Genomic DNA, 27,131 nt, shown 5'->3' with positions numbered 1-27,131 from the left:
TAGTAAATCAGCAGGGGACAGCTGCATATTGAAAAGCTTCACTTGCAATATTTAAAAAAAATGAAAATCAAAAAAGAGATGAGGCATAATCATAAATGATAAGCAATGCATAAAGCAGCACAGTCACATCAGAAGGTTTGGTACATCTAAATACCTTGGCACTTGGCTTATGTTACGCAGATACCTGTACAGTATGCTTAATACTTGCCCAGTTAGCCTAAGTGAAATACATATTTTAATAGTAAACCCAAACCTTCATGAGTGTGTTTGATTTATGGAAAAAAAAAAGATCAATCACTTCCAACCTTCAGACTGGATGCACCTTGACATAAAACCTCAATTTTTAAAAACAGATTTACATGAAAGCTAATGATTGCAATAGGTTATTTTCCAGCTTTATTTTACAAATAGTTAGCAAATATCAGTTTTAAAAAACTTGCAAATAAAAACAGGGCACTTTGTCTTCAAAGAAATAATTTAAGAATAAGCAAGTGCTTTGATGAAAATGGTAAAAACTTGCAACATGCTCTACTAACATCAATGAATTTAAAATAGAGTGAAACTAAGTTATTGCTACCTACTGTTCATTCACCATGTCAAGCAGTCTTGTCCCTTTCCCAGACACGTATCATAATATTAACTACATTCAGTTATCACTACTTCCTCTGTTCAGACTGTGCATCCCTTTCATTTTACACTTGAAAGACTTTTTCATTTCTCCTCTTTCCAGCCAGGCTATCTAAATAATGTATACATTTTAATATGTATTTAATATGGAATCTTTCCAGATTAAATAAAGAAGACTACATTGGGTACTATGTTAACTATCGAGCAGGTCACATGGTCCACATATCAAGTGATGGCATATACATTTTGTCCCTTGAAAATACTGTTGTGTATTTTAATAAATTAATAAATTACACACATAATGTTAAATTAGATGTGTCAAAGTTTGTCCTTCCTTTTTAACTCTGTTCAACCCAAAGACTGATCTCATTTGGAAAAAAAAGTACACTCTCAGTCTTTCCAGAACAAATCCTGACATTACCACGGTGAGCATTAGGGGGAAGATACTGCCTGAAGTTTGAAAAAGTCTTAGCCCGCAGGCTTGGACAACTTTAATGTTCTTGAGTTTGGTAATGATTAGGGGTTCTGTTTTTCTGTATTCATTTACATGCTTTTTTTTTTACTTTTATTTTCCATCTCCTCAGCATTTAGTAGCTGATGTTAAAGCATGATATGGTTTACCAATTCTTGTTTTTTTTTTAGTTCTAGATTACCAACAGCATGTTGTACTGTAATAGAATTAAAGAAAAACAACAAAAAAAACATTAAAGATTTGGTAAATTAGCATGAAATATATGCATTTTACCATGCCTTTACCGTGCTAATATTACTGTCTGCATTTAATATGTTTTATCGTGACTCACTATGGTTTTCACCACGTTTTACCATACTTCTCTGTGATACACAATGCTTGCCACACCTTCCTTTGCTTTTATCATCGTACACCACAGTAAACTTTTACAAGGGAGACCAAGTAAAATATTTAATAGGTATGAGCATAATTAGTTACACTTTTCTAACAGGATCATTTTAATGAACCTGATTCAAATGACTAGTTTCCCTGAGAACTGGCTGTCCTTTGAAAAAAGCTGATACTTCTTCAAACAGAAATAGCAGGTTTTAGCACATGGGACAGTTGATAGGTTCTGGGGTTTGTTAAGATGGCAAAGCATCTCATTTAGGCTTTTCTAAGTTCACTATGTTAAATCTTAATGTGTTTCTATATTCACATACTGATTTTAATGAAGTATCTATGAATATAATTATGTGAAGGAAATGGTTATAGTGATTTATATATATAAAATCTACTAAAGCATAGCTAGAGCCCCATTATTGTAATTTGAGCCGTTTTCATTTTACAGCCTTCTTACAAACCAATGCTAATTACGGCTAAGTCTGACTGATTGACCTGTGTGTTATTTTCTCGGAAAGCCATCAAAATCCATATGCCAAAATTATCAGCTGAAAAACAATTCACAGAAGTTTTTTTAAAATTCTAAAACACTTCTTTGGCCCAAAGTCATAGATCTAGGAAGCTTAGAAAACCATGAATAAAGCTTTGGACATGAATATTTCAGAACTTGGCAATCCAGTTATAACTTTGATTTATGAAGAAAAAACAAAAAACAAACAAACAAAAAAAACACAACAGTAGAAAGCCACAGGAGTCATGTTGCAAAACCACTGAGAAAACCTAATGTCCCTTATTAAACCAGAACGTTTCAAAATGGATATGCACAGAACCAGAGACTGAAAAAATCCATCTGGATAATTGGAGTTCAATGCAAGTTCTATGATACATGAAATTCATTTATAGTTACAGTATAAAACATGGCCATAAAAAGTCTTCCTTTCTTCCAGTCCTTCCAGGCTTCAGTGCACATGGCAGGGTGAAATCATTAGGAGAATGGCGGGATACATCTCACAGTGATGTCATTTCCCATCTGGTTCCCTGCAGGGCGAGTGGATCACTTGCTTCCAGTATGCACTGTGGCCACTGTAGTGGGTCGGGGTCTCCGCTCAGCTCCTACTGGAGACAGGACAGGGGAGGGGGACGAGGCTGCAGACGCTAGACTACAAGCAGTGGAGGGGGACATACCTGAAGGGAAAAAAATAAGATCAAGTAAAATATATTTAGATGTTTCAATTGCTATGATATGGAAAGAAAACATAGCTTGAAAACAAATATGCGTACATTGTTGGATACAGAATGCAAGTTACTGACACAGTGCCTCATTTCAACCTATCCCTGCAGTTGTATAGGCGGTAGAATACATTTTGTACCTCATTTACAACAAAAAGAACATGTTTTTTAGAAGACGATAAGTTATCATTACCACTTTTGCCTTCATCTTTTGTAAAATATATTTTATAACATTATTTATTATGGCAAAGCTTCTACATACTCGACTTTGAACAAAATCAATTATTACATCATTTCACCACTTGATTAAATGTGTCATCATCAATGTGTTACTTGGAAGGGCTTCTTAATGAACCTCTTGCCGCTTATTAAACTCTCCTCAAACAGGTATCAGAAGGGATATGCTGTGGGTCAGAAGGTACTTACAATCTTTACGAGCGGTTGTGGCTATTGGGGGGTTGTTTAGGTGAGGGCTGGTCTGTGCGTTTTGGTGGTGTGAGCCCTCCATGCTGCTGCCCAGGTGTAATCGTCTCATGTGCCTGATAACCGCTGTGGCATTAAAGGCTTGCTGGAAATAAACAGTTAAAGAAAAACTTTTTAGTAAAACACGGGAAGACCCCTCTATTATCACAAGAACTGTGCTGATCAACATAAAGAGATACAGAAGCAGACAATGGCTGATTTACCGAAACAATCTGTGATTGTGTTCAAAGAAACAAGCTTTTTTTTTTTTTTTTTTACTAAATGCACTACCAAGATTAAATGTTAGTGTGTTATTCGTTCATTGTGTAAGATAATAAGAAATAGATTATCCTAGAGTACTTACCCTCCATTTACTTTTTGCGAAATTCTTTCTAATTTGTGCACTGACAGACTCGTGGATATTCTTGCTGAGGGCTGTATCGCCAGCAATCCTGAAACAGAATCACAATGGTAACTGGTAAATTATAAAAGCGTATTTGAGTGCGTCATTGTGGCAGTGTGCCCCGCCCTTGTGCGTATCTTTGTGTTCCATGTTGTCTGTTATATGTGGATATAGTGGTGCACGGGATATAAATGGGTCTGTGTAGCACAGGGGTTCTCAAACTCGGTCCTGGGGACCCCCTTGCAGCTCCCACCTCCACCACAAAAGGGAGACTACTTGCAGCTCCCACCTCCACCGCAAGAGGGAGACTACCTGCAGCTCCCACCACCACCTAAAGAGGGAGACTGCCTGCAGCTCCCACCTTCACCACAAGAGGAAGGATCAGGACGTGATCAGCCATTGCATAAGGATCAGCCATTGCATAAGCTGCTGAGAGGAACACGGGGGAAAACAGCCCTGCCACAGCGTCAGCGAAGACGGCCAGCACCGCCACTGGGGTTGCCTGTCCCGCACCATGACTGCAACGTCTAGGGCTGCCACGACTGCAACGCCTAGGGCTGCCGAGCCTGCGACGCCTAGGGCTGCCGAGCCTGCGATGCCTAGGGCTGCCGAGTCTGCAACGCCTCTGGGGATTTGCTAGGGTTGGAGGAACCAGCCTTGGCACTGTCAACATCTGCTGACAGCCATAAAAGCCCTTCTTTCTTCACAGCTGAAGAGATGCTTTTGTCTGAAATGTCCTGAAATAAAAACTTTTTAATCATTTAAACCTTTTGTGTACATCCAAAAAAAAACTATACCTCCTTTCAAACCTATATATAATAAAAAAATAAAAAAACTGCCCCCTATGCAGCCCTATCAATATTAGCCTGAAATAGAATGCATCACATAATATTCTACCCTAAGTGAATGTCTTAATACAGTAGTTCAATAATTGAAAAGGCAGCATACTGTACCTGGCCCCCTTCAAAAATATATAGTTTTTTACATGTGACAAGAATGAATCTTGGTTATAAATCTCCCTCCCGACCTGTGAGAGCGCGGCGTAAAGGGAACAGAGAGCCCCAGACTGGATGGTCGGACAATTCATTCCAACGGTTAGGTGGAAGTCGGGCATCTAGAAAGGGGGTGGAGCTATGGTACACCAAGCTATTGCCCCAGAAGGGAAGCGATGTGACAACTGCGGATTGGAGGAGAAATGGCTGCACTCGCTAACCAAGGGGGCGTGACTGACGGTACAAAAGAGGATGTGGCTAGGTGATCTGTTCCTTTGTTTATGGTTAAGAAAGAAACGCTGAAGGACGAAAGTAAAATAACCGTGAGTGTTTAGTGTTTGTTTTGTCGAGTCTAATTGTACTGTTTGTTATTTATTAGACGGCTAACATGATCCGGAGCTGTCGCTTAAGGCCAGCACAAACCCGGACAACACTGCACCATTGTTCACGGATAAATTGTAATTACATCACTTGCACGTTAGCACTCACTGTGGACTTGTGATCGTGTGTGTGTTTGTGTGTGTTTAATACTGTGTATATTATTTCGGGACTGTAACCCGTAGTTTAAACAGTGCAATACACATTGCTGTGTGTCTACTGCCTGGGATTATTGTTTACGGTCACAAACGACCTGGATTACAACCCCCCCCCCCCCCCCCCCAAATAAAACATTGTTTGGACATTGCAATCACATGTTTGTCATTACTTGTGCACTGCATGATGTCTACACCTGCACACTACAGCCACTTTGCCACAGTGACATAAATACTTGTACTGATTAAGGAGGAAGTCGCTTCACATTTTATTTCAACAGTTTATCTGCTTCACTTTCCTCTTGATGATATTTGCTAGTGTTTGTCGAACCAGTATCAGCTCTTCAGATCTACAATCCCTAAACATTTTGTGACTATGGCCCATTATGTGTTCGACAGGTTTTTTTCTGTTACTTACCAGGGATGTCGGAGCGCCTGATCACATGTATACCTTTTATTAGGATCCTTCTCCATCAAACTGCTAATAAAATCTTTAGCTGAAAAAAAGGAATAGTAAACATTGGCGGGGTTTCCACGCAACTTAGAAAGTCTTCACTCTCTCTCCACAGTCATTATTTATGTGACGTAGCACACACATACCAAGCACATTCCACGCGTTACAGGAAGCGTGCCTTTTCACGCTAAAAAGCATGCTCAGTTGACCAACTCAGGGTTTTTTGCATGTAAACATATCCAGAAGTCATACATTATGCTTACGAGACTTAAGCAGTGAAAATCCCGTTTGTGACGTAATCTCGCGCAACATTCTACTATAACTGAAGGCTGTGCCAAGCAATCCTATTGGCAAGCTTCTTTGACCAAATAGGAAAACAATAAGCATACAGTACAAGGTGCTTAGTGTTTTGTTTTGTTTTTTATTCAACGTTTCAGATTATTGCCATTAAAAACTGCTTTATAGTTATGTTGTTTTATAAGCAAGGTTATAAAAAATACTGAAGTGCCTTTGCAATAATTACATAAATACACAGCGGAGTCCTTACACTTCCTTTTTACTGTCTTCGTGATTGGTCATTGAATCGCTGATTGCTTTAGTCTAGACTTTTCTGTCCCTTAGCAATAAGATACAATATTATTTTACACTAGCCTTAAGCAGCATCTATCATGGGTACCTTACCAAAGGGAACAAAAGTGACGTTTGTACCGAAACATGTATTAAATTAGCAGAGCTGTGTTCTGCGGGCTACTGACAACGATAGGCTTGAGTCTATTTCTCTGAACATAAGATTTGTTTTAAAATTACGAAAACATTTAAAAAAAACGGATAGTTCCACGAATGTGCACCTTCCCTGTGGAATTTGGATTCATGTACAGTTGGTACCACTTTATCGGGACACCTCGGGAGAAGGGAAGATATCCTGAATAAGCGGCTGTCCCAATTAAATGAGAGGCAGTTGAGACGACCTTAGTCACACTTTTTAAATTCTTAATGAAAAGAAAAAGAATGAAATCACATCACATTATGATTAAATGTTAAATACATAATTTAAAATATGTCAATGTTTTTTTTTTTTTTTTTTTTATTCCTAAACAAAATGAATCGCACCTGTGATGTTGACACACTAACTTTCTTTGCAACAGCAGCCTGATAAACCACAGGAGACTCATCTTTCTTCTAGAGTTCAACCTGGTTTACGCAATTTACACAATTCACAGCGTAATCACGTACTCACTGCACTGTGCTACGCGACCTGTCTTGCTCTGAAAAGCGATCTCCGTTTATCATTTGAAAATACTGTATCCCAATTAAACAAAGTGACATCCCAATTAAACAACATAATAGCATTGGGAAGAACCGTCTCCCAGAGTTGTATCCCATTTAAGCAGAAATCCTGATTATCAGTATCCCTTTTATTAGGCTGTGCTGACTGTATTAATTATTATTATTATTATTATTATTATTATTAGAATGTCTTTATAAGTGAGAAATGCGGGCATGTAGGGTAGCCTATTGTAGATATACTACCTATATTTTAAAAATGTACTGTACTAAACATTTTGTGTATCATGAACCTAAATGTTGGTATTTTAGCTCTGTTTGATCAGAATTGCTGAAGCTACAGTTCTGTAGGAAAACTTTGTACATATTATATGTGCATGTATAATAGGTTTGTAATAAATATATATGCAGTCAAAAAATGTTTAGCAGATAATACAAGGATAGTACGCAACACTTTCTTATTGAATGTTGTTGTTTTTTTATTATTTGTGTAACGCTACAGTATGTCTTTTTTTCTTTTGTTTTGTTTGTTTTTGGCCAAATGAGGCAGGCTGTTAGGTGTTTTAAGACAACCTAAAAACTTAATGGGAAACCGGTTTAAGAAAGCTGTATGGTTCAGTAAGTCGTGCAAGGCCAAATTGGAACTCAGACACAAACATTTAAATATACCCTCCCGTATTTTAATATTAATTAATTTATTTGCATTTGGAACAAGAATTTCTCAGACTAAAATAAAACTACATGGAAACAGACACAACCCTAAAGTACTACCAAAATAGAGTGAGAGAAAGGTGAGACTTATTTTTCTTTTTCCATGGAAATTGCCCCATTGACATACTATTCCCAAAACTGGGGAAGAGGGCATAGGTTTTATACAATAACTAAATTAAACTTCACTTGAACCAAGTTGAGATGAAGTAAACTAAAATTAAACTAAAATGTGTTAAACAGTGAAAGAAAATGTAGCATTTGATAGCCTTACAGATTGTTAATGGTTCACAGATTCCCTGTGAAGTATACCAGTAAAGAAAAGGGAGCTAAAAGGAACCGAGCACTGTGTGAGATTAAAACCGAACTGTCTCCTCTGCGTTAACCCATGCCAAAGTGTTTGAAAGCTTTATCAGAGCTATTTATTGCATGCCTACCTGATTCATCAGCTCAGTTTCCTTTTAGTTTTCTGGAGAGACAACAGCTATAAGCTACTGAATCATCCCAAGATGGACACAGGATGCAACTTACTGGCACAGTGTCTCATTTCAAAACCATGAGAGGAATTTATATTGTCCCTCGGAGTGTGTGGAAATCTGGAGGGTGTAAATCAGTAGCCTTCATTATCTTTATGTTGAATTCCTCAGTTCTGACTTTAGCAAGTCAGACCGCAGACGATATGGACTGGATAATGTGTACTGTATAGCAAATGGAAGGGATCTGGGAATGGAATTTATTCCAAATAGGTTTGATAATCTGTACATTTATTTTAAAATGCATATTATTATTATTATTTATTTCTTAGCAGACGCTCTTATCCAGGGCGACTTACAATTGTTACAAGATATCACGTTATTTTTACATACAATTACCCATTTATCAATTGGGTTTTCACTGGAGCAGTCTAGGTAAAGTACCTTGCTCAAGGGTACAGCAGCAGTGTCCCCCCACCGGGGATTGAACCCACGACCCTCCGGTCAAGAGTCCAGAGCCCTAACCACTACTCCACACTGCTGCCCAGATTAGGTATTCATAGGTATTCTTTATATTATCACATCAAGATAAGAAACCCTAAATAAAATGTAGGATGAATTTGTTCAGATGGTCATTTCTCAATGCTTTAAGTCGATACATTCTTGTCTTCAGTATTCATCGTTGTGGATTCATTTGACGTAAAAGATTATACACCAGACATCTGATTAAGTCAATTTGCAATTTAAACTATTTACTGGTATGCAAGTAGAAATTGTATCCACATGTGTAATAAGCCGATGCTCTCTTTTTTAAAATTAACTTGTTTTATATATGTTCTGATTTATTTTACAGACTGAGCTAGGTGCTTAATAATACAAAGACTGTGCACTTGCATGTATTTTATTAACTAAAAAAGACCACAGTTTTAAAATGATGAATCCATGATGATTGCTTTATAATTTTTTTTAGTTCATGGATAGCATTAGTGTAGCAATGACCTGTGCCAGTTTCCTTCTGGTCTGAGTGATTTTAATGTTTGTTGAGGGAGTCTGTACTGGCTGAGAGCCCCGATAATGTGAAAATCCTCAGCAGGGAGTTTCAGAGTACGAGAACTCAGGGTTTGGGCTGGTTCCAGTACAACTGTGTGCCAAACTCTAAATTACACATCTATAACCTATCCCAGACTTGCAGGTGAACATTAAGTGTGCAGGTAGAAAGCAGAACCACTATACATGAAAGTCCAGTATTCAAACATGTTCTTGTACTGCATTTCAGTTATGTAAAATCTCTAGTTTAGTTTTTAATTTTCAGGCATAATATCTAAGTGCTTGTACTGTATACAGTACATGTTCACTGTTCATGTCAGTTCAGTTGGTGAACTTTATAAAGCAATGCAGTTTAAGTAACACATCATTAAATATGTTTTATAATTTATGACATAGTACATTTGCAGCACTGTATCCACAGTACTTACAGTGCACGCTTCAGTTAGATAATTGTATATAGATAAGCCTAATGGATGTGTGAAGCATGCCTACATGACCAGGAATGCTTAATTGTGAATCGGGCATCCTTATGCACTTCTGCATGTTTAAATTAAACTACTGCTAGTTTTCCTGATCTCATTATCAATATTGGGGCGCATATATTAAGCAAAGCCACTACTCACCAGAATCTGAAATGTCATCCCAGTACGGAGCATCAAACTCATACTCTGCCTTCAGAATCTGTTCAAAAAGCTTGGAGTCATTCTCATCATAGAACGGAGGGTAGCCACATAATCTAGAGAAAGATAAATGTTATTTACACTGTACCGTACTTTAACACAAGTAAAAGGTAAAAGTCTGAATATTGGCAAATCTTAAGATTTACTGGTAAATGTCAACATTTATTAAGTAATGCAGTAAATGTCAGAAATGATAACATTTACCGGCAAATCTCAAGAATAACCAAGTGCCTTTACCAATAAGCTTTGGTAAATGTCCAAAAAGCCATATCTTTCTTCATAATTCTGGACATTTACCACCTTACTTGGTAAATGTTGACAGTTACCGGTAAAATGTAAGATTTAACCCAGTGCTCCGAGTCCCCCTCAAAAATGTGCCAGAACGCACTATATCATTTCAACAGCAGTTCAAAATGAACTAAGAATAACATACAGTAGGAGCCCGTTCATCCAAACAGCTGGGGAACATAGCAATGGTTCATATTAATGAGCGTTCAGATGTTTACAAAAACAGCAATACATGTACATATATTGCACTCTAAAGGTTTCTTTAAAAATGAGTGTTTTCCTGATAGCCCTAGTTTTACACTGTATATAATGTCACTCTGCAAGCATGTCTGACAGCGGTACTGAAGTGTTATATACAAGTACATTAAATGTAAAACTGTTTTTTATTTGTATGCACATACATATCAGTTCATTGCTTTCACATTTTTTTTCAATGTTAAAAAAAGGAAAAACTATAAACTGAATACAATACTATTTTCAAAACAGCAGGCTGTATTCCATAGTGCTGTTGGTCCTACAGTTTTACGCTTACATTTGTGTGAATATTTCCCCCAAAACAACAACAAACATAGTTGATGAAATGTTAAATTAAACAAGTGACACAGTATCATGTCTTTCTTAACAGCTTGTCTAACTAGGGTTCCACCTGTAATTTATAACTTACATTTCTTATCAATAAATTCACATTTACTATTTTAACTGTCTTATCTCTTCATACAACATAAAACGTTTTTACTGAATTAAAAAAAAAATGGTATTGTTCAAAATTGAAGATTATATAACATGGCTAAGATCTGCATGCAGCTACCAACAATTACTAAGCACGAAACCCCGGACCCGGTGTTGTGTAATATTCTGCATTCCCTTGAATTCTGCATCCCCTGACTGATTGATTGCCGCATGCACAGTTTCATTTTTAGTTGTGATCTGACTCGTGTGCGCCTGATTGTTTTCAGTAGGGGGATTGCACATTCATGAGTCATCACCCAACAGTGCACGCTTGTGTGAGTAAGAGTAATTTGCTCATGGCAATCTTTTTTACGTATATATATATATATATATATATATATATATATATATATATATATATATATATATATATATATATATATATATATGCATTGGTTTACAAATAGTTTAAATATAAATGGTGTATGTTTTGTCATTTGAAAATAAAGCTACGCAGTGAATTTAAGTCAAATATATTTTAAACGGAATAATTTTTATCGTATTTTATAAAGGGTAATGTGCGGCAATCAGTCAGGGGATGCATAATTCAATATTGCACTTTAAAATTACAGTTCTTTGGGTAAAATACATGAATTCAGGTTTGACCTTAAACTTTCAATGAGTTAAAATTATTTGTACTGTTTCGGTGAATTGCCTGTGTACTGTATGTCATACAGATGACATGAACCTTAGTTGGAAAATGAAACAAAGTCACAACTGTGTTGTTAGGGTATAGAGATCATGGGACCTGCAAGCAGTACCTTTCAAAGGGTCTGAGAAGAATTACTGACTTTAAAAAAAGAATATAATCAAATTTGGATAGCTCTGATTTTGAAAGAAATAACAAAGGAAATGCATTTTAAATTAAATTTAACTAACACAGCTTAGCTGTTTTTTTTTTTTTTTTTTTTTTAAATGCAAATAAAAAGCAGTTTATTTGAACCCCAGTACAGCATCTCCACTTTAGAGCCATTTAGGTGCTTTGTGTGAGATGATAATATCTTGATTATACCTGATAGATACAAAAGCCATTGGCATGATATAATAACTATAATCTGGTGTTCTGTAGTAACGGGGGTGCTAAAGTATAGTGTTTCTGGAGACAATATTAGAAACAAAACATTCTTTATTTCTATGCTTGCATTTCAAAGCAAAGAAAAGTTCCAGTCACTTAACGAGGATATCAATTAGTTTACTTGACTGCACAAGCAGTTTTCAAAGCTAAAGTGGGTTAAATGGACCATACATTGGATGCAGTGCTATCAAATATGCTTCCAAAAATGGATTTGCATGGGACTGCAAAATGTTATACTATGCTGTTGTTACAGTGAGAACCCTGTTAGCTGCTTTAAGGGATTCTACTAAAGGATAGCGACCTCTCTACTTAAAGTTACTTTATTTTAAGTATCACATTAAACTAACATGTGCTAAACCTGCATTAAGTATCGGTTGTGATGTTAAAACGAGGACCAGCAAAGGTGCCAGATCATTTCTCTTACATTTTTCAGACAGGGGCAGTTTGCTACAGTGATCCAGAGAAGAAAACCTTGTGGTCCAAGGCTATAGTTTAAGCTTGAAATGTAATTGGCTCTTTAAACTTCAGTTACCATACTCTTGCCCATATTTAGCAATATACATGTGCAGGATTTAAACCCCCAGCTGGCATCATAGTTTTCATCCACTTCTGTAACCAGCATGATACAACTTTGTTGCTTTATTTAACACGCACTCTGTTTTTTCTCAGTAAGTGACAGTGTTGAAGAAAAATGCTCCCGTGATTCACAGCAACAACAACTACCTAAAAAAAAACCTAAAAATGTTAATACGGCTAAAAATGGTTTCATGAGTAAGACGCTTGTTAGTCTGAATGCTGATTAGGCTAATTGTTGAAATATGGAGTCAATTAAAATGAAAGATGGAACGTTCATTTTAAGATATCTCTCTGTAATGTGTAACAAAGAGTGTCTGACTGTTCAGATTACCTTGTAAACTCAGGATTCTGAATATGTAAAAGATGACTGTGGATTTTTGATTATGGAATTCTAAGGGCCAAAGGAAGGAGGATCTACCGTCCAGCTTGAGGAGAAGCTTCCATCCGACAGCCAGAGGAGGAGGAACTGCCATCCCAGAGATTGAGGAAGGAGAGAAGCCTGTGCTCCAGTGCGACGCCTATGGGTTAGCTCCCTCGGCCCTTGCTTCCAGACACCCCACCATTGTGTCTGGACCTCCCATCACCCGTTGACCCCCCAGACAGAAGAGGAACCAGCCAGAGATATCGAACGGATCGGTGGTGCCGTTGTGAGGGGGAGGATATGTGACAGGGAGAGCCCTGTTGCTGGTTATTGCGCGGATGTGTGCAGCTGGGACGCGGAACAGGAGACGTGTTGCTGGCAACCAATTGAGCAGTTAGGCTCACCCGGCGCTGAGCTGATCGGATTGGCTGGGGGGCCTGCCCGGGGAGGCTGCGTGCAGCTCAAAAGACGTCTGCCATAGCTTGAGGCCACTGCACAGCCATAGCCATACAGACAGGCACTGAGCGAAAGCTTGCTGTGTTTACATCGAGGAGGAGAGCGTCTGCTCTATGGAGAGAATACTACAAGAAACCCTTCCACTCCAAGATGGTGCTCGTGAAGGCATTGCCCAGCAAAGGTCATCAGGAAGAGGCCAGAGTCACAGGGAGAATGCAGGGACTTGGCTAGGTTAGTTTAGGAGATTTGATCCCAACAACAGTATAGCGAGGGTTTCGTAGGGTAGGTTCCTGGAGCGGGACATCTCTTTTAGTAAGGCTAGCGCTTGCTGTGAGTGGCAAACATTTATTTTTAGCTTTGGTTTCTTTTCTTTATTACCATTACCATTGTTGATACCCTAGCGTCAGGCCTGTGCTGAATTAAATCTGCACGCCTGTAGGGCGTGTCAGCACCCAATGCATTATTCTTCTGTGACGACCCACACACATAACACGTCCCCCTGTTACAATCTGTCATTTAATTTTGATAAGTGCAGTACTTATAGTAGTACTTAAAGTACAATGACTCTGTACCCTACCCCATGATCCTGTTAAACACATGACCATAGCAACCTGTAACTGGTTCAATGAACTGCTTCAATGAACACTGACTTTGTCCAAAATCAAAAGTACAACATTTAGATGTTTTTATTTATTAGTTACAGTTTGTAGACTGCGAACAGAAAAAAACATTTACAAAAAAATTATTCAGAACAAAGCAAGGTGACAGAGTTGTTTCTCGTCATGTTGTTAAGAAAATGACCTCATATCTTGGCTTCTAATTGAAGACCCTACATAGCTGTTGTTTATTTGTGTTCTTTTTTTAAGTAGCTTGCCTTTCTGTGAATAAAAACAGCTGTACATAAAAACCGCCTCAAAAAATAAAGATTTTTAATGAAATGGCATAGGTTATGGAAATAGATTAGTCAGCAACAATATTCACAGAAAAGCTTTCTAAGTTAGAGATCTGTCTTTCATGTGCACGGTGTTTCAGTTTGAATTTTAAAAAGGGGATTTAATAGTGTGTCTGCTTAAATATTTCATTCTTCCACATACAAAGCTTAGTGTTTTCCACAGTATACTGTGCAGCGTGATTCATGTTAGTATGCAGGGTGCTAGTACAAGTTAAAGAGTACTCACAGAATATAGGCAATCACACCAATGGACCAACAGTCTACTGCTTTGCTATAGGGTTTCTGCGCCAACACTTCTGGAGCTGTAAGAGAATATAGAATAGCCTGGTGAAATGATGAAAAAAAAACAGTACTAAAGTACTAGTTCTTCAGGTTATTAGTCCCTTATTTATATACCAAACACTGGCGACGCAAAGGGGGAAGCTTCCCCTCAAATTTCCACTAAAAACTACATCTCCCAGGATGCCATGTCTTTACTAGGCAACCATACACGAGAAAAATCTATCCACCCAACAAAACAGTATCCAATGTCTGATTAGCCCTGTTATCTTTACAGCCAATCAGAGTCATTGTCAATAGTGACAGTCATTTTGATGAAGCCTGAGCACATGAGCGAGAAAGGAACGAAGCTGAACCCACAAATTGTACCACCTTGTTGTAAAAAAAAAGGTTATGGATTTTTTATTAATGCATTTCCTTATTTTATTTCCCTGTGTTGTGAGCTTGTTATATATCCCATGGTGTTGTATTTACATGTTAACACGTTAACTGAGATGAAGAATTTCATGTTAAAATACAGCCCCCAAATAACTTAATTATTTGCAGTGTCAGTGTCATACCTCAACAGAAAAAATGTGCAGCCGAGCCAATAAAGAACCTTGTAGAACACACCCAAGAAACCCAGCTGGTATATGCAGTGTTTGTATTATATTAGTAACAACTGGTATCTCTTGAATATCATTTATTGGCAGTGAGTATATAATATTAAATTTATGAAGTCTAATCTAGAGACTTATAGGATGGTGAATTTCTTCAACAAAATGTTCCAATTATTGCCCAACCAAAGAAGCCATTCACAAAAAAATGATCTCTTAGAAATATCAGAAGTGTATACTTCCGCACTACCTATCCAATTGCTCAGAGGTCAGTAACACTCCAGTGAAAGGGAACACACTACTGTGGCCCAGATCTGCAGTGTTTTCAGTTCAGTTAAAACATTACAAAATCAACATGCTTTTTAAAATGGGTGATGCAGTGAGTTGTACTGACCCAACGATGGAAAAGTAACAAGCTGTGAGAAGACGCACTCATAACTGAATCCACTTGCCTCACAGCAGGCTATCTCGTTTGTTGTGACAACATCCCTGAGAGATGGTGTCAATTCAGATCAAAGCTGGTTTGTGTCTAAGCCAGCTTCAGTCATTTCTGTTACAAGATTATGGCAGTTCAGCAAAATCAAAAAGTTTAAATCATTTATGAGGACAGTTGTTCAGAAGATTTGCATTCACAAATCTCCAGTTAATTTTAAGCTACAGTAGTTGTTTCCAATGGCATAACACCTTACTAGAAATAAGTAAATTGAGATCAGTCAAAACAACACAGATCATTACACAATGGCTGCAAAACAGAAAAAATTAAATGGCCCCAAAACATGTTAGGGGAGAAATCTTAAAGCTCTAGTTAATTTTAAGCTTTTTGCTCCGACATGTGACATTGCTAGAAATAAATACTGTAGTGACACACCATGAGAGCGTGTAAGATCATACTTACAACTTACTGGTTTCCTTTTAAAGCAAAATAGGGATATAATATAAATAAATAAGTAATAATAATGGGCATTGCTCTGTGGGTAAGGTATTATTACTTTCATAAACATTATTTTTATTTTTTAATGTATCCAATAAATCTATTGTACAGTAATTATTTTGTATTTTCAATGCACTGGTATTCAAGTACCGGTATAAGAACAGACACATACTGTACTTTTATATTTACTATTCACAAATGTTTTTTTTGTTAGTTTTTTGTTTGTTTTTTCTTTTTAATAAAAAAAACTATACTATATGAACATAATTTAGATCTTTTATTTAACATCATGTAATCAAAGAAACTACAAAATCATCACGCAAAAGTCCTGGAAGCCATAATAGTAGTACAGTATAACCTTTCTCTACACAGCTAACTTGTTTGTATTGTTGTACAGTATGTGTGCAATTCTGTTACTAGCTTATAGCAAATCTATTTTGCCTTTTAGGTCAGTATATAATATTTCATTAGCCTCTAGATCGCAAGTGAACCTGAAATATTCTCTGAGACTTCAGACACCCTGCATATTTCTATTAATGTGTAAATTCAATTTTTCTAAATTCTGCAGTAGTAGATTTTAGTAGATAGACTTCACACACTTTGAATCTGCATAATATAATTCTGTTTATCAGCCTATTATATGTGTTCTTAATCATTATGTAATCATGTTTCTGCACACATGAATATTTGGGATCTTTAATAAAGTCAAGGTACCATTTCTGCAATGAGGCCAGCACAAAAATAACCACAGGGGGTGCGCCAGTAATTTATCCAACCTTGAAACAATATGTTTATTAGAGATCTGCAATGAAAAAACTGCAATGGAAAACAAATTCACTGTTTAGGAGGGAGAAAATTACTGGTGCACATACCTTACTCAGACAGCTCCAGTGTTAAAATATGTTATCCATGACTGTGAGCGCAGAAACAGTAATACATGCTAATTAAGAAGACATACAATGTGATAATATTCAGATACAAACATACATATGGTGGAAATTCAGAGGGTATGAAGTATTACTTTATTATTTTCTCCCTTGGAATTACAGAAAGAAAAAGGTGACACATGCTGTATCGTAAAAGATGTCAAGACTAAGAACCATGAAAAGCTGCATTTATGTACTGTGATATGGAGCAAACAGCAAGTGAACAGGCATCAAGAACTATCATGTTTTGTTTCTATCTAGGAACTTAAAAAGGCAAAGCGCCTTTTTCTTCCACTGTGTAGAATATAGCTCCTCTGTGTTTTCAGTGTTAACTGGTCCCCAGCCACTCGGTTGTATCAGAGCCCAATATTATTACATTTTAAGCCATTTTTATAAGCCGTTGATTGCTTTTTCCCTGCTTCAAGTGACTGCAATTGAGGCCAAGTGGGTGGCTCCCTGCTGTGATTCCCTGCTGTTTTCTGCCTGGGACTATTGCTAAAGGCACCTGCAGCAGCTATCATGTTATCCGCTCCTGCGGTGGGCACATTATCACTGCACTCACATAATTTGATATTTGTACTGAAGAAATATGATGTGCTCTACCACGTTACATGGTGGCTCACGCCAGGGAGGTTGTGGGTTTTGTTTTAATTAGCTTAAAAAAGGTTCATTTGCTCTGAAGCAGATTGGTTTCTTTTCCAAAGGGCACTTAAAGCTGATGAGAATGTGGTAAAATTTCCATGAGATCCACATGAAGAGCTACAGTACATTTCAAACACTTTGGATAGATTCTCAAAGCTATTTCTGGTTTGGTAATTTTTATTGGGTGTGTTTCTCCTTTCTGAAAAAAAAAGACTAAAGACAAATTGTAATAAACAACTTTGAGAATGTAGCCCATAGTGTTAGTTACAGGCACACTAATCTGAAATACAGTGCATGTTTTTCCATCCCATATATAAACATTGTAATTTCAGTGTTTAAACTATTTATATCAAGTCACTTATTTTAATGAATGATGTATTATTCCCTTGGGCTAGCTTTGCTGGAAAACTGCTTTACTGTATTTGGTAATACCAAATACATAACTAGGTTATCTGATGGTTGGTCATGTTTTTCAAAGTCTTAAAGTATTTTTTAAATTTGTTTCTGTAAAGTATTTGGGCTTTCTAAACACAGTAATTTTCCTCAGTACTTTGTGGAAAACTTCCAGTTAATTATATTCAAACCACAAAAGCTTTGTCAGTTTGGCCCAACATTTGTAAATATGGAATTCAGTCTAGCCACATGTGCAGTAGTTAACTGATCACTGAGCATGCCATTATAGTAACACACTAAAAATATTATAGTTGGAGAGCCCTGTGGCCATGTGACAGGTTGGCTGTAGGGGTGACGTCAGACCAGGAAGAAGTACTAAAAAAACACAAGTAGCAGGGCAAAATTGCCCTGCAGTGCTCGCATTTATTAAATACAAAACAAAAGGGCACAATGGCCAAAATAAACCAATCGCTTACCTTTCAAAAAATACAAAAGTAGCATTCCTCCAACTCTCACCAGACAAAGGCTTTCTTCCAGCTTTTATAGTATGTGGCTAGCGCCCAATTAATCAATAATTAACAATTACCTCATTAAGGCTCCTGCCACATTCTCACATGTATTTCTGGCAGGGAGGAATTTAACCCCCTCCCTGCCGATCCAAAACAAACAATTGCAAGATCAAAATATAAATAGAAACAAATACACACACACACACACACACACACACACACACATATATATATATATATATATATATATATATATATATATATATATATTAACTGAAATAAATCATAATAACAAAATATATATACACATAAAGGGGCGGGCACCCCGTCACACTTGCCTCTTCCCCCTTCTGCGCAGCACACATGGCCTTAATGGCCACCTCCCCCATTAAAGTCCCAAAAGTCCTGGTTTACATCCTGCCACAGAAACAGAATTAACAAGTAACAGCATGCTCCTGGCTGTGGAGGCGGCAACAGCAGCACTGAGAGACCCCTGGGTGGCGATGTACAGGCATCCCCGGGCAGCAAACTGGCCTCCCCAGACAACGGTGAGCAGGCGACCCCAGGCGACGACGAGGTCCCTCTTCATGTCCCCCTCAAAGTCCACCATCCAGTCCCAGATCAGCTTTGAGGACATCTGCTCTGGCAGCACCAGCAGCGCTTCTTCTGGCGCTCAGGTGTGTGGCTGTTCCTTACCCGAGGTCATGCCTGAGGGCAGCAGCTCTTCCAGCTTCTCTGGGGTGCCTGGTCCTGGCTCGCTCTTGCAGCCAACTCCTCTCCCTGATATTGGGTGGGGCAGATGGCCACTGAATGCTCGAACTCACCACAACCAGGGCACCACTCGTCTAGAAGGCAAACCTGGCAGATGGCCGGCTATGGCTACTCTTCTGGCCCTGGAGTCAGGCTCCAGGGCCAGAAGAGTTCCTGTGGCCGAGCTGACGCAGGTCGTGCATAGGGAGACCCCGACCAGTTGTGTCCGAATTCTTCACACCGCCTGCACCAGTTGGCCAGTGGAACATGCTGCTTGGGAGGTTGCTTCTGCTGTCACTGCTGCTGTTTCCTATGGCCGCTCCTTCCCATTTTCCAAAAAAGAAATACTTCTAAAAAAAAAATGCACTACTGCTCCTGACCTAACTGACATAGCTCAACAACAATCACGACAATGTAAGACAAACTCCCTTATGGGCAAACACTGATCCATCTGAATTGTAGCCAAACAAATTTCAAAATTATAATACAGTCTATCCTTGGGTAATGTCCTCTGTCTCAGAGGCCCATTGTTTTCTATCAGTGGCCTTAAGAGACCTTTTGCTTTAAAGGCACTTTAGGTTCTATAAAATGCAATTAAGCAGGTGTATACTGTACCTTGGGTTTTTGACAACAACAGTCTTATGTGAACATATTCTGTCATAGAGCATGAAGACAGGCAATACCTTCACCATCACACTGGTATAGTATTAAAAATGATTGACAATGCACTCTTTATGAGTAGGATTAATCTGCTTTTCTGATGGGCTATTCAACCAGTACCTGTATATTGTTCATACATGTGGAACTGTAGTGGATTCCTTCTGATTTATAATGGCCAGATTTCTGAAAGGAATAACAATCTCTCCACCAGACCAATAAATGAGTTTTTTGCAAGATTTTTGAAAATGTGTGCAGGATAACTACTGTTAGGAGCAGACTGAAATAAAAAATACAGGCGTAAATGTAAGGATGGAGGCTAATGGTTGTTTAATGTGTAAGGGGGGTGTACAGCACTATTGTAATGTTGTAAATGTTATGTTGTAAGCTCTGAAATACTGAACAAAAAATATAAATTTATATATATAACAAGGGCAAAGGGAAAGTCTCTTTTGGACTATACCATTACAGATTGCTATTATATATACAAAAATAAGAAACCAAAAGAAAAACACACAGTTACTGCAGATTCAACCAATAAAACCTAATAAATCTGACTATATCAGCAAGTTAAAGATTCAGAAACTATTCATTGTATTTGTTTTCTGTAAAACAAGCCTGTTAATGTAATAGTTTTAGTATTGCATTTATGCAACATGAGCACAAATATCAGAATATTAAGGTATATGTACTACAGTAGTCTCCGTGTATAGAAACATCTCCTAAGAGAACACTTCGCCTAAGGGAACACCCCAGTGGTGAAATGTAATTTTCCCCATTGTAAATGCTCTGTCTAAAGGAACAGGAACTTCGCTTAAAAGAAGACCTTTTTGTCACCGATAGCAATTCGTTCACAACTGATACAGTACTGTTTTATAACCCAATAACTCATTATCATCGAACTTAACAGCAAAACACACCGCTGTTTCTCTTGCTGCAAAAAAAAATTGTTTGAGCTCTTTAAAAAAACCTGAATCAGACACAAGTCGCCGAGCAATCTGATGTTTCCCGTTCTGGTGAGTTGCTTCACCATTCTGTTAAATATCTAGAGCTGCTGCTGCATTTTTTAACGTGTGTAGGGGTGCTGTGTTAATTTAGTTTGATAGTTTATTAAAGTTAGTTTGTCTGTAACTTTATTATTATAGTTTATTAACATACACTAGCCTATTGCTTTTCTGTTTTGTATTCTCATACTGTATGTTGATGCCTGTGCATCATGACAAGTAATACATACGTATTTATTTATAAATTAATATTGAGTCTGTGGTCAACTCTGGCTCAGAGAACACTTCACTTGCTTCCCAAGGGGCGTTCCCTTATCCAGAGACTACTGTATGTCCAGGTAATACATTCTCCTTAGAGTAGGATGCGAAAACAAGAATAAGAAAGCTTTATTCAAAAACACCTTTGGAGACTTTACAATATTTGCAAGTTAATTTATTTTACAGGATACAGATTTTCCAATTAAGAACAAAAATCTGTAGATAGTAATTGCCACTTTCTACTTCATTGGCAAGTAAAAAAAAATAAAATGAAATAATTAATACTTCAAATGAAGCAGTTACCACAGTATTTTCTCAGCTGTGTTCCTCTATGAACCAGCACTCCACATTCTACCTTGGTGATTGACTTCTCTCTTAGGATTAATAAATAGCATTGTGTCACTGAACCAAGTCATAGAGACCAACTAAACATCTGTTTTACTGGAATAAAATCACTTTGCAGGTTTAGATTGAGACAGACATCATTGCACTGGAGAAAGTACAGAGAAGGGCAATTCGGCTGATCCCAGGACATAATGACATGAGCTATGAGGAAAGGTTAAAATAATTACATCTCTTCAGTCTAGAAAAAAGAAGGGAAAGAGGGGACTTGATTGGAGGCTATACAATCATGAAAGGTATAGCTAAAGTTAACCCAAGACACTTCTTCAAATTTAGTAGAGAGAAGAACAAGAGGGCATAAATGGAAGCTGATAAAAGTAAGTTTTGAACAGAAAGTAGGAAGCACTTTTTAAAATGCATGGAATAGCCTTCCAGGTGATTAAATATGAGCTAAAATACTAGGAACATTTTAAAAAAAAAGATTCTGTGCTTTTATGTTCTAGATTCAGGGTTTGAAAAGCAGCTCAGACTGGCTCAGCATGTGACCTCTGTGTGCCACTGTCCCAGCAGGTGAAAAAGGATATCATGGGAAAATCCTTTCTAAAATAAGTCTAGTAGGTGAAGAACTAATGGAGGTTTATATAAAACCCATTCCACACTGTATAAAGGATCTGAAACAAAAACACATTAGAAATGTGAAAAAATACCCAAGTTATCAAAAGTGCTCAGCCATTTAAAGTGGAGATATCAAAAACACAAGCCAAGTTTCAAGAAACCATTGGGGCAATGGTTGCGCCAATAGGGACCACAATGAGCGTTACACTGACAGGAAACCAATATTTTTCAGAGATCAAGACCAGAATCTTAGAATGATGATGATAATGAAGATGACTCGAAAAATCTCCAAAATGTGTCCTAGAATTGACTTCATCTTTCAAAATACTGCTTGTTTTCTCAACTAATCGTGTAGCACTGAAACAGTAACACAACATGCTTGCAAACTGAAAGTTATAGTTTCAAATCCCATGCATGCCAGACCTGTTTTTATATTTATATTATATAAAATAAGATATTTTTTGCAGGCAAATGTTCCATTTTAAAATAGAAATAAATAATTTAATATAAATGATATAAACGTCACAATAAGTGCATTCCCTAGTATATTTCCATGTTGACGAAACAAGTTAATTGTCATTAAACTCGGATGTCCTGTAATATACATATGTGGATACGTATATACGTGGATAAAAGTCCTTGGGGTCTGCAAAAATCTGCAAAAAAACTGGAGAAAAAGAAGATAAAAAGGAGAAGGACTTATTTCTCTTACTGTATGACAGGTATTGACTTTTTTTCTACATTTCACCTAAGAGTGTTGGGAACTAGAAATTAAAAGTGAAATGGTGCTTTTGGCTGATTTACTTGAATACCCTGAAAACACATAAACTATCCTTGCTGTATAGAGAGTCTCTCACAGCTCTCGCTGATACCTTGGTGTGAAGAACTACCACTCCTCTCAATGTAAGTGTACAGTTTGAATTATCAGGCTTGCAAAAGCATGATGCAGCAGACTTGATTAGATTAACATTTAGCTGGAAAAAAGCATAGAAGGGAAATAGAATTCAATGCAATACGCAGAGTAAATGTTGATCAAGCATTATTTTGATCTAATAAACATATTGACAGTGAGTCTAAACAAACATTGCACCAAAAAGCTGTTCATTTCTTAATTTTGTTTTTCATTTATTTCCAACCAAAGGGTAATTGTATGTAGGCCAACTGTCCATCGCATAATATACAAAAGTTATACAACCTGTACAAGCAATTTTGTTAGGTTTATGTAATAGCCTCCTCTGCAGCGATCATTCCTACTTAATAATTTAGCTTTCTGATTAAGAACCATCTTCATGGGGACTGTTCTGACTCTTTACTGTCATCGTAGTCCTTTATCAAGCAGGAATGCCTCAGGGTCAGCATTCATACTTTGGTTCCTTACCTACATAACCTGGAGTCCCACATGCCGTTGACATGACATCTCCTGTTCCTTCCATTTTAGATAACCCAAAGTCACTGATCATAATCTTGGACTCGTCAGCGGGGTTAAAGTATAACAGGTTTTCTGGCTGGGTACAAGAAGGACAACACAAAATGGTTTAACTAAATATACAACTGACAAGACACTTTGTTACCTTGACTACAATAGAAGTATCCGTTCAGTGAAGAATGGTGTAACCTAGCTAATTTGCATATACTATGAATTAATGTGCTCAGTGATTGTTTGTTTTTACCAAAGTTTCTCTGTCATTTACCTTTCTTGTCTGTGCTTTACCAAGATTTTACCGTGGTTTATTACACTTGACTATGCTTTTAACATGGTATACTGAAGTTAAATTTTATAAACAAAATGAGCATTTTTTATTTTATTCCATAGAAAAATTGGCTTGACAGTTCTAATATTTTCCAGTCAGATACTGTTAGCATCATGAGATGGTTGTCAAGGCCATTGTCACAGATGGAAAATAAAGAGGGATGACTGATCTTTCTCGTTCTGATACAGTTTAATAATCATCAGTAAGTCTCCACTGAGTTTCTACTAGAAGTGAAAAAGTGTGATGTCACCAAAGTGTATTGTCTCGTTTTTCTGTGAGAAATGTTTGATCACTAAAGTATTTCTGTAGATGAATATTGCCTGACAAAATGTATTTTATTGAACTGTTCTGGTCAGTTTTGTTTTGTTTTGTTTTTTTCAAATATACTGTATGACAATAAGCAATTTTGAAAGACTTTTATGTGAATTACAATAGTTTATAACATATGTCTAATTATATATAATAAAGAGAATCAATTTGTGGTGTGTGGTCTCTGCCAAACAGCTGGGTTATTTTAGTCCAATGGTAACAATATAGAATAATATAATCAGTCATGTTATGCTATTAAAAGTACAATTATTACAGCATAATTACAATGAAGTAAGTGCTATGAATCAAGATTCTATGTGAACGCAAATAACTTTAAACAATGATATCACTCCTGGAAATAAGGAGCTTAACTAAATACTAATACATTTTAAGTTTAGGAAAGGGTTGACTCTTAAGGCCGCTGCACAGCAGAATCCAAAATAACGGAGGGAAAAATAAAAAACCAAGAGCTTTATAAAGATCATTGCAATTATAAAGATAAAGATAAAAGATAATATATGGGAGTCCATTTCAAAGGAACTGGATAAGCCTGGTGTGTATGATTTATTGCCATCATGTTGTCGAATATGGACCAGTGTTGACCATTGTTTTGTCAATAGCAGTTTTTTATACTTTTATAGATATGGCAGTTTTCAAACCTGTCACATTACATCTGTGCCATTTCGGTGTATATGCTCATGTTGCTGCGAAAGTATCTTGCATCTGGTGTGTAGCGGCCTTAAAAGTGACAAGCTCCAATATATTTATTTATCCAAGTGTTTGTGATTCAGGGATAGGGTCAAATGAATGCTCCACATAATGTTTACTTACTATAGCATGCTATGTTTTATTTGGCAATATTCAATCTTATAGTCCTGCAAAAATAGAACTGGCAACAACATCATCAAAATGTTTTTTTTTTTTTTTTTTTTAATGCCCTGCTATGTTCAGCTCCCCAGTGAAAATGCTACATTACCTTGAGGTCTCTATGGACTATGCTCATTTTGTGTAGATAATTGACAGCATCCAAAACCTGCCGTATCAGGGTACTGGCATCCTTCTCTGTGTAAAATCCTTTCTCCACTATTCGGTCAAACAGCTCACCTCCCGAGACCCTGTAAAACAAAAGTGAGGGGAAATGCATTCACTATTTCATGAAGAGCTGCCATTCGAGTATTGGAATGATGTTTTAGCAAAGGATGGGAACATGGATATTCAGTTGTTCTCAGTGATGTGGGTGTCAAGAGAAATAATGGATTTTGATATCAATCACAATGAAAGATATTCTGATTCTGATCCGGTTGATGCATAAGAATTATGAATGAATCAAAGTTACATCAGGAAGGATTAGTGTAATGAACAAAAACATAAATGTACATAACTGAATTAGAAAGTGGAATATAATTTTATTAACAGTACAGATATTGGTGACCTAAACTCTTTCCCTATAATTGATAAGCACTGACACCTGGTGATTACAGTTCTAACAAGACACTTTACAAGGACTTTTGATGTGTTTCTGTGTTAAAACTGAAACAGAAATTGGAACCGAAGAGCCTCTTCCTGTATAGCAGATTAAAACTGTCATCACACTAGAAGTTACTTTGAAACTCAGAATGAGAATTTAGATGACTGACTGAAGTCATGTTGCCACATTAAAACTGTATTTTTTTATAAGGATTTAAATCCGCTAGAATTTCCATTTAACAGCAGCAATCGTTGTCCTCTCGTAAAAATTCTATTTTTACGAGGCAAAAGAGAGGAGTATTCACTTATTAACAGCTGAGAAAAACATGGTGGAGTTCCTGACATCAGTGACATGCAATAAGAGTGTGCATGGAAATGATTATCAGACTTGCAAGTCCTAGACTATGCCAGACACAAAATCTCCTGAGTGCCGTAAATCAACTGTAATTAATTTACTTTACGAGTAAAAGAAATATAGTGTCTGTCTAGACCCCAGTTGAAACTATTGGATGCAGAATAACACATTATTGGTTATGAGCTTAGTTTAGTTAATGAAGGTACTTGATTTTGAAATGTTTCACACTACTTCTTATGCAACAGATATTTAGGCTTTAATGTAATCATATAGTACCAAACATTTGATGTTTGTTTGTTTTGTTTTTAATTGGTGTTTTCTGGTTTGGAAACATTTCACATTTGAAGTGTATATCTGTTCAAGAAATATGTTTTCATTAAAATGTGTCCAGCATTGCAGATCTTTTAATATGGTATACCCATACCTGACAACATTGAGTTTTCAAAATAAGGGAGCTTTTGTAAACTGAAATCTTAGTGGCCTAAAATGAAGTTAATACCTACATAAGACAAAAACATACAACTATTCCACTTTATTACTGCCTTCTAATTGCTTTTAAACAGGAAGAATATCAAACAGAAAAACAACCATGACATGCTTCATAATCAGATTCTCTCCTGGCCCCTGTGGTTCTTATTGTACTGTGGTTGTAGGCGGCTGATTTGGCAGCAGCCGATACTTTCTAAACAGATCCACTGTAGTTGATTTTGCACGACAGCAAAGCATACACAGTTGGTGATGTTACTTTCATCACACAACAAACCTAAAGGCTGAGTTTGGTGCTGCACGTTGACCTCGTCATCAAAGGACGAGCTATGGTACCTACTTTATAACAAGAAAAAAAACCCTCTAAATTCAATATCCCACCTTAAAAAAAATAAATAAATAAAAGCCATATATAAAAAATATAATATATATATAAGCCAAAATTGTGGTATTGCAGCATTATTCATTGCACTGCACATATGTTGTGGATCAATAACACCACTGTCAGTAATATTTCATTGGTGGACTTTCCATTCTTTTTTCAGCTCGACACATTTTCTTGAGAAAAATGTCTTGTGTAAAATGCTTTTTTGGGTTTCCATTTGCTCAGTTTATTTTACTCGAGTAAACTGGGCTTTTCACCCGACGTCATGCAAATGAAAGGGGTTGATATGTAAA

The 27,131-nt window shown here is 37.0% G+C and overlaps 1 protein-coding gene across 1 annotated transcript in view; it reads right to left on the bottom strand.

Moving 5' to 3' along the window:
* Positions 1–373: 373 nt before the first annotated feature.
* LOC117419416 (calcium/calmodulin-dependent protein kinase type 1D-like) overlaps positions 374–27,131 on the bottom strand; it is a 101,358-nt gene continuing 74,600 nt past the window's right edge. The window contains exons 4-11 of the mRNA XM_034032144.3: positions 25,122–25,260; positions 23,464–23,590; positions 14,410–14,485; positions 9,690–9,802; positions 5,519–5,597; positions 3,537–3,624; positions 3,137–3,278; positions 374–2,665 (exon numbers count right to left, since the gene is read on the bottom strand). Of these exons, the coding sequence (XP_033888035.1) occupies positions 2,535–2,665; positions 3,137–3,278; positions 3,537–3,624; positions 5,519–5,597; positions 9,690–9,802; positions 14,410–14,485; positions 23,464–23,590; positions 25,122–25,260 (895 nt within the window). The 3' untranslated portion in view covers positions 374–2,534. The remainder of the gene's footprint in view (positions 2,666–3,136; positions 3,279–3,536; positions 3,625–5,518; positions 5,598–9,689; positions 9,803–14,409; positions 14,486–23,463; positions 23,591–25,121; positions 25,261–27,131) is intronic.

The sequence above is a fragment of the Acipenser ruthenus genome, chromosome 14 (assembly GCF_902713425.1).
Source record: "Acipenser ruthenus chromosome 14, fAciRut3.2 maternal haplotype, whole genome shotgun sequence".
Lineage (NCBI taxonomy): Eukaryota > Metazoa > Chordata > Actinopteri > Acipenseriformes > Acipenseridae > Acipenser > Acipenser ruthenus.
The sequence above is the reverse complement of the archived record's forward strand: the minus strand, read 5'-3'. Positions and strand labels throughout refer to the sequence as shown.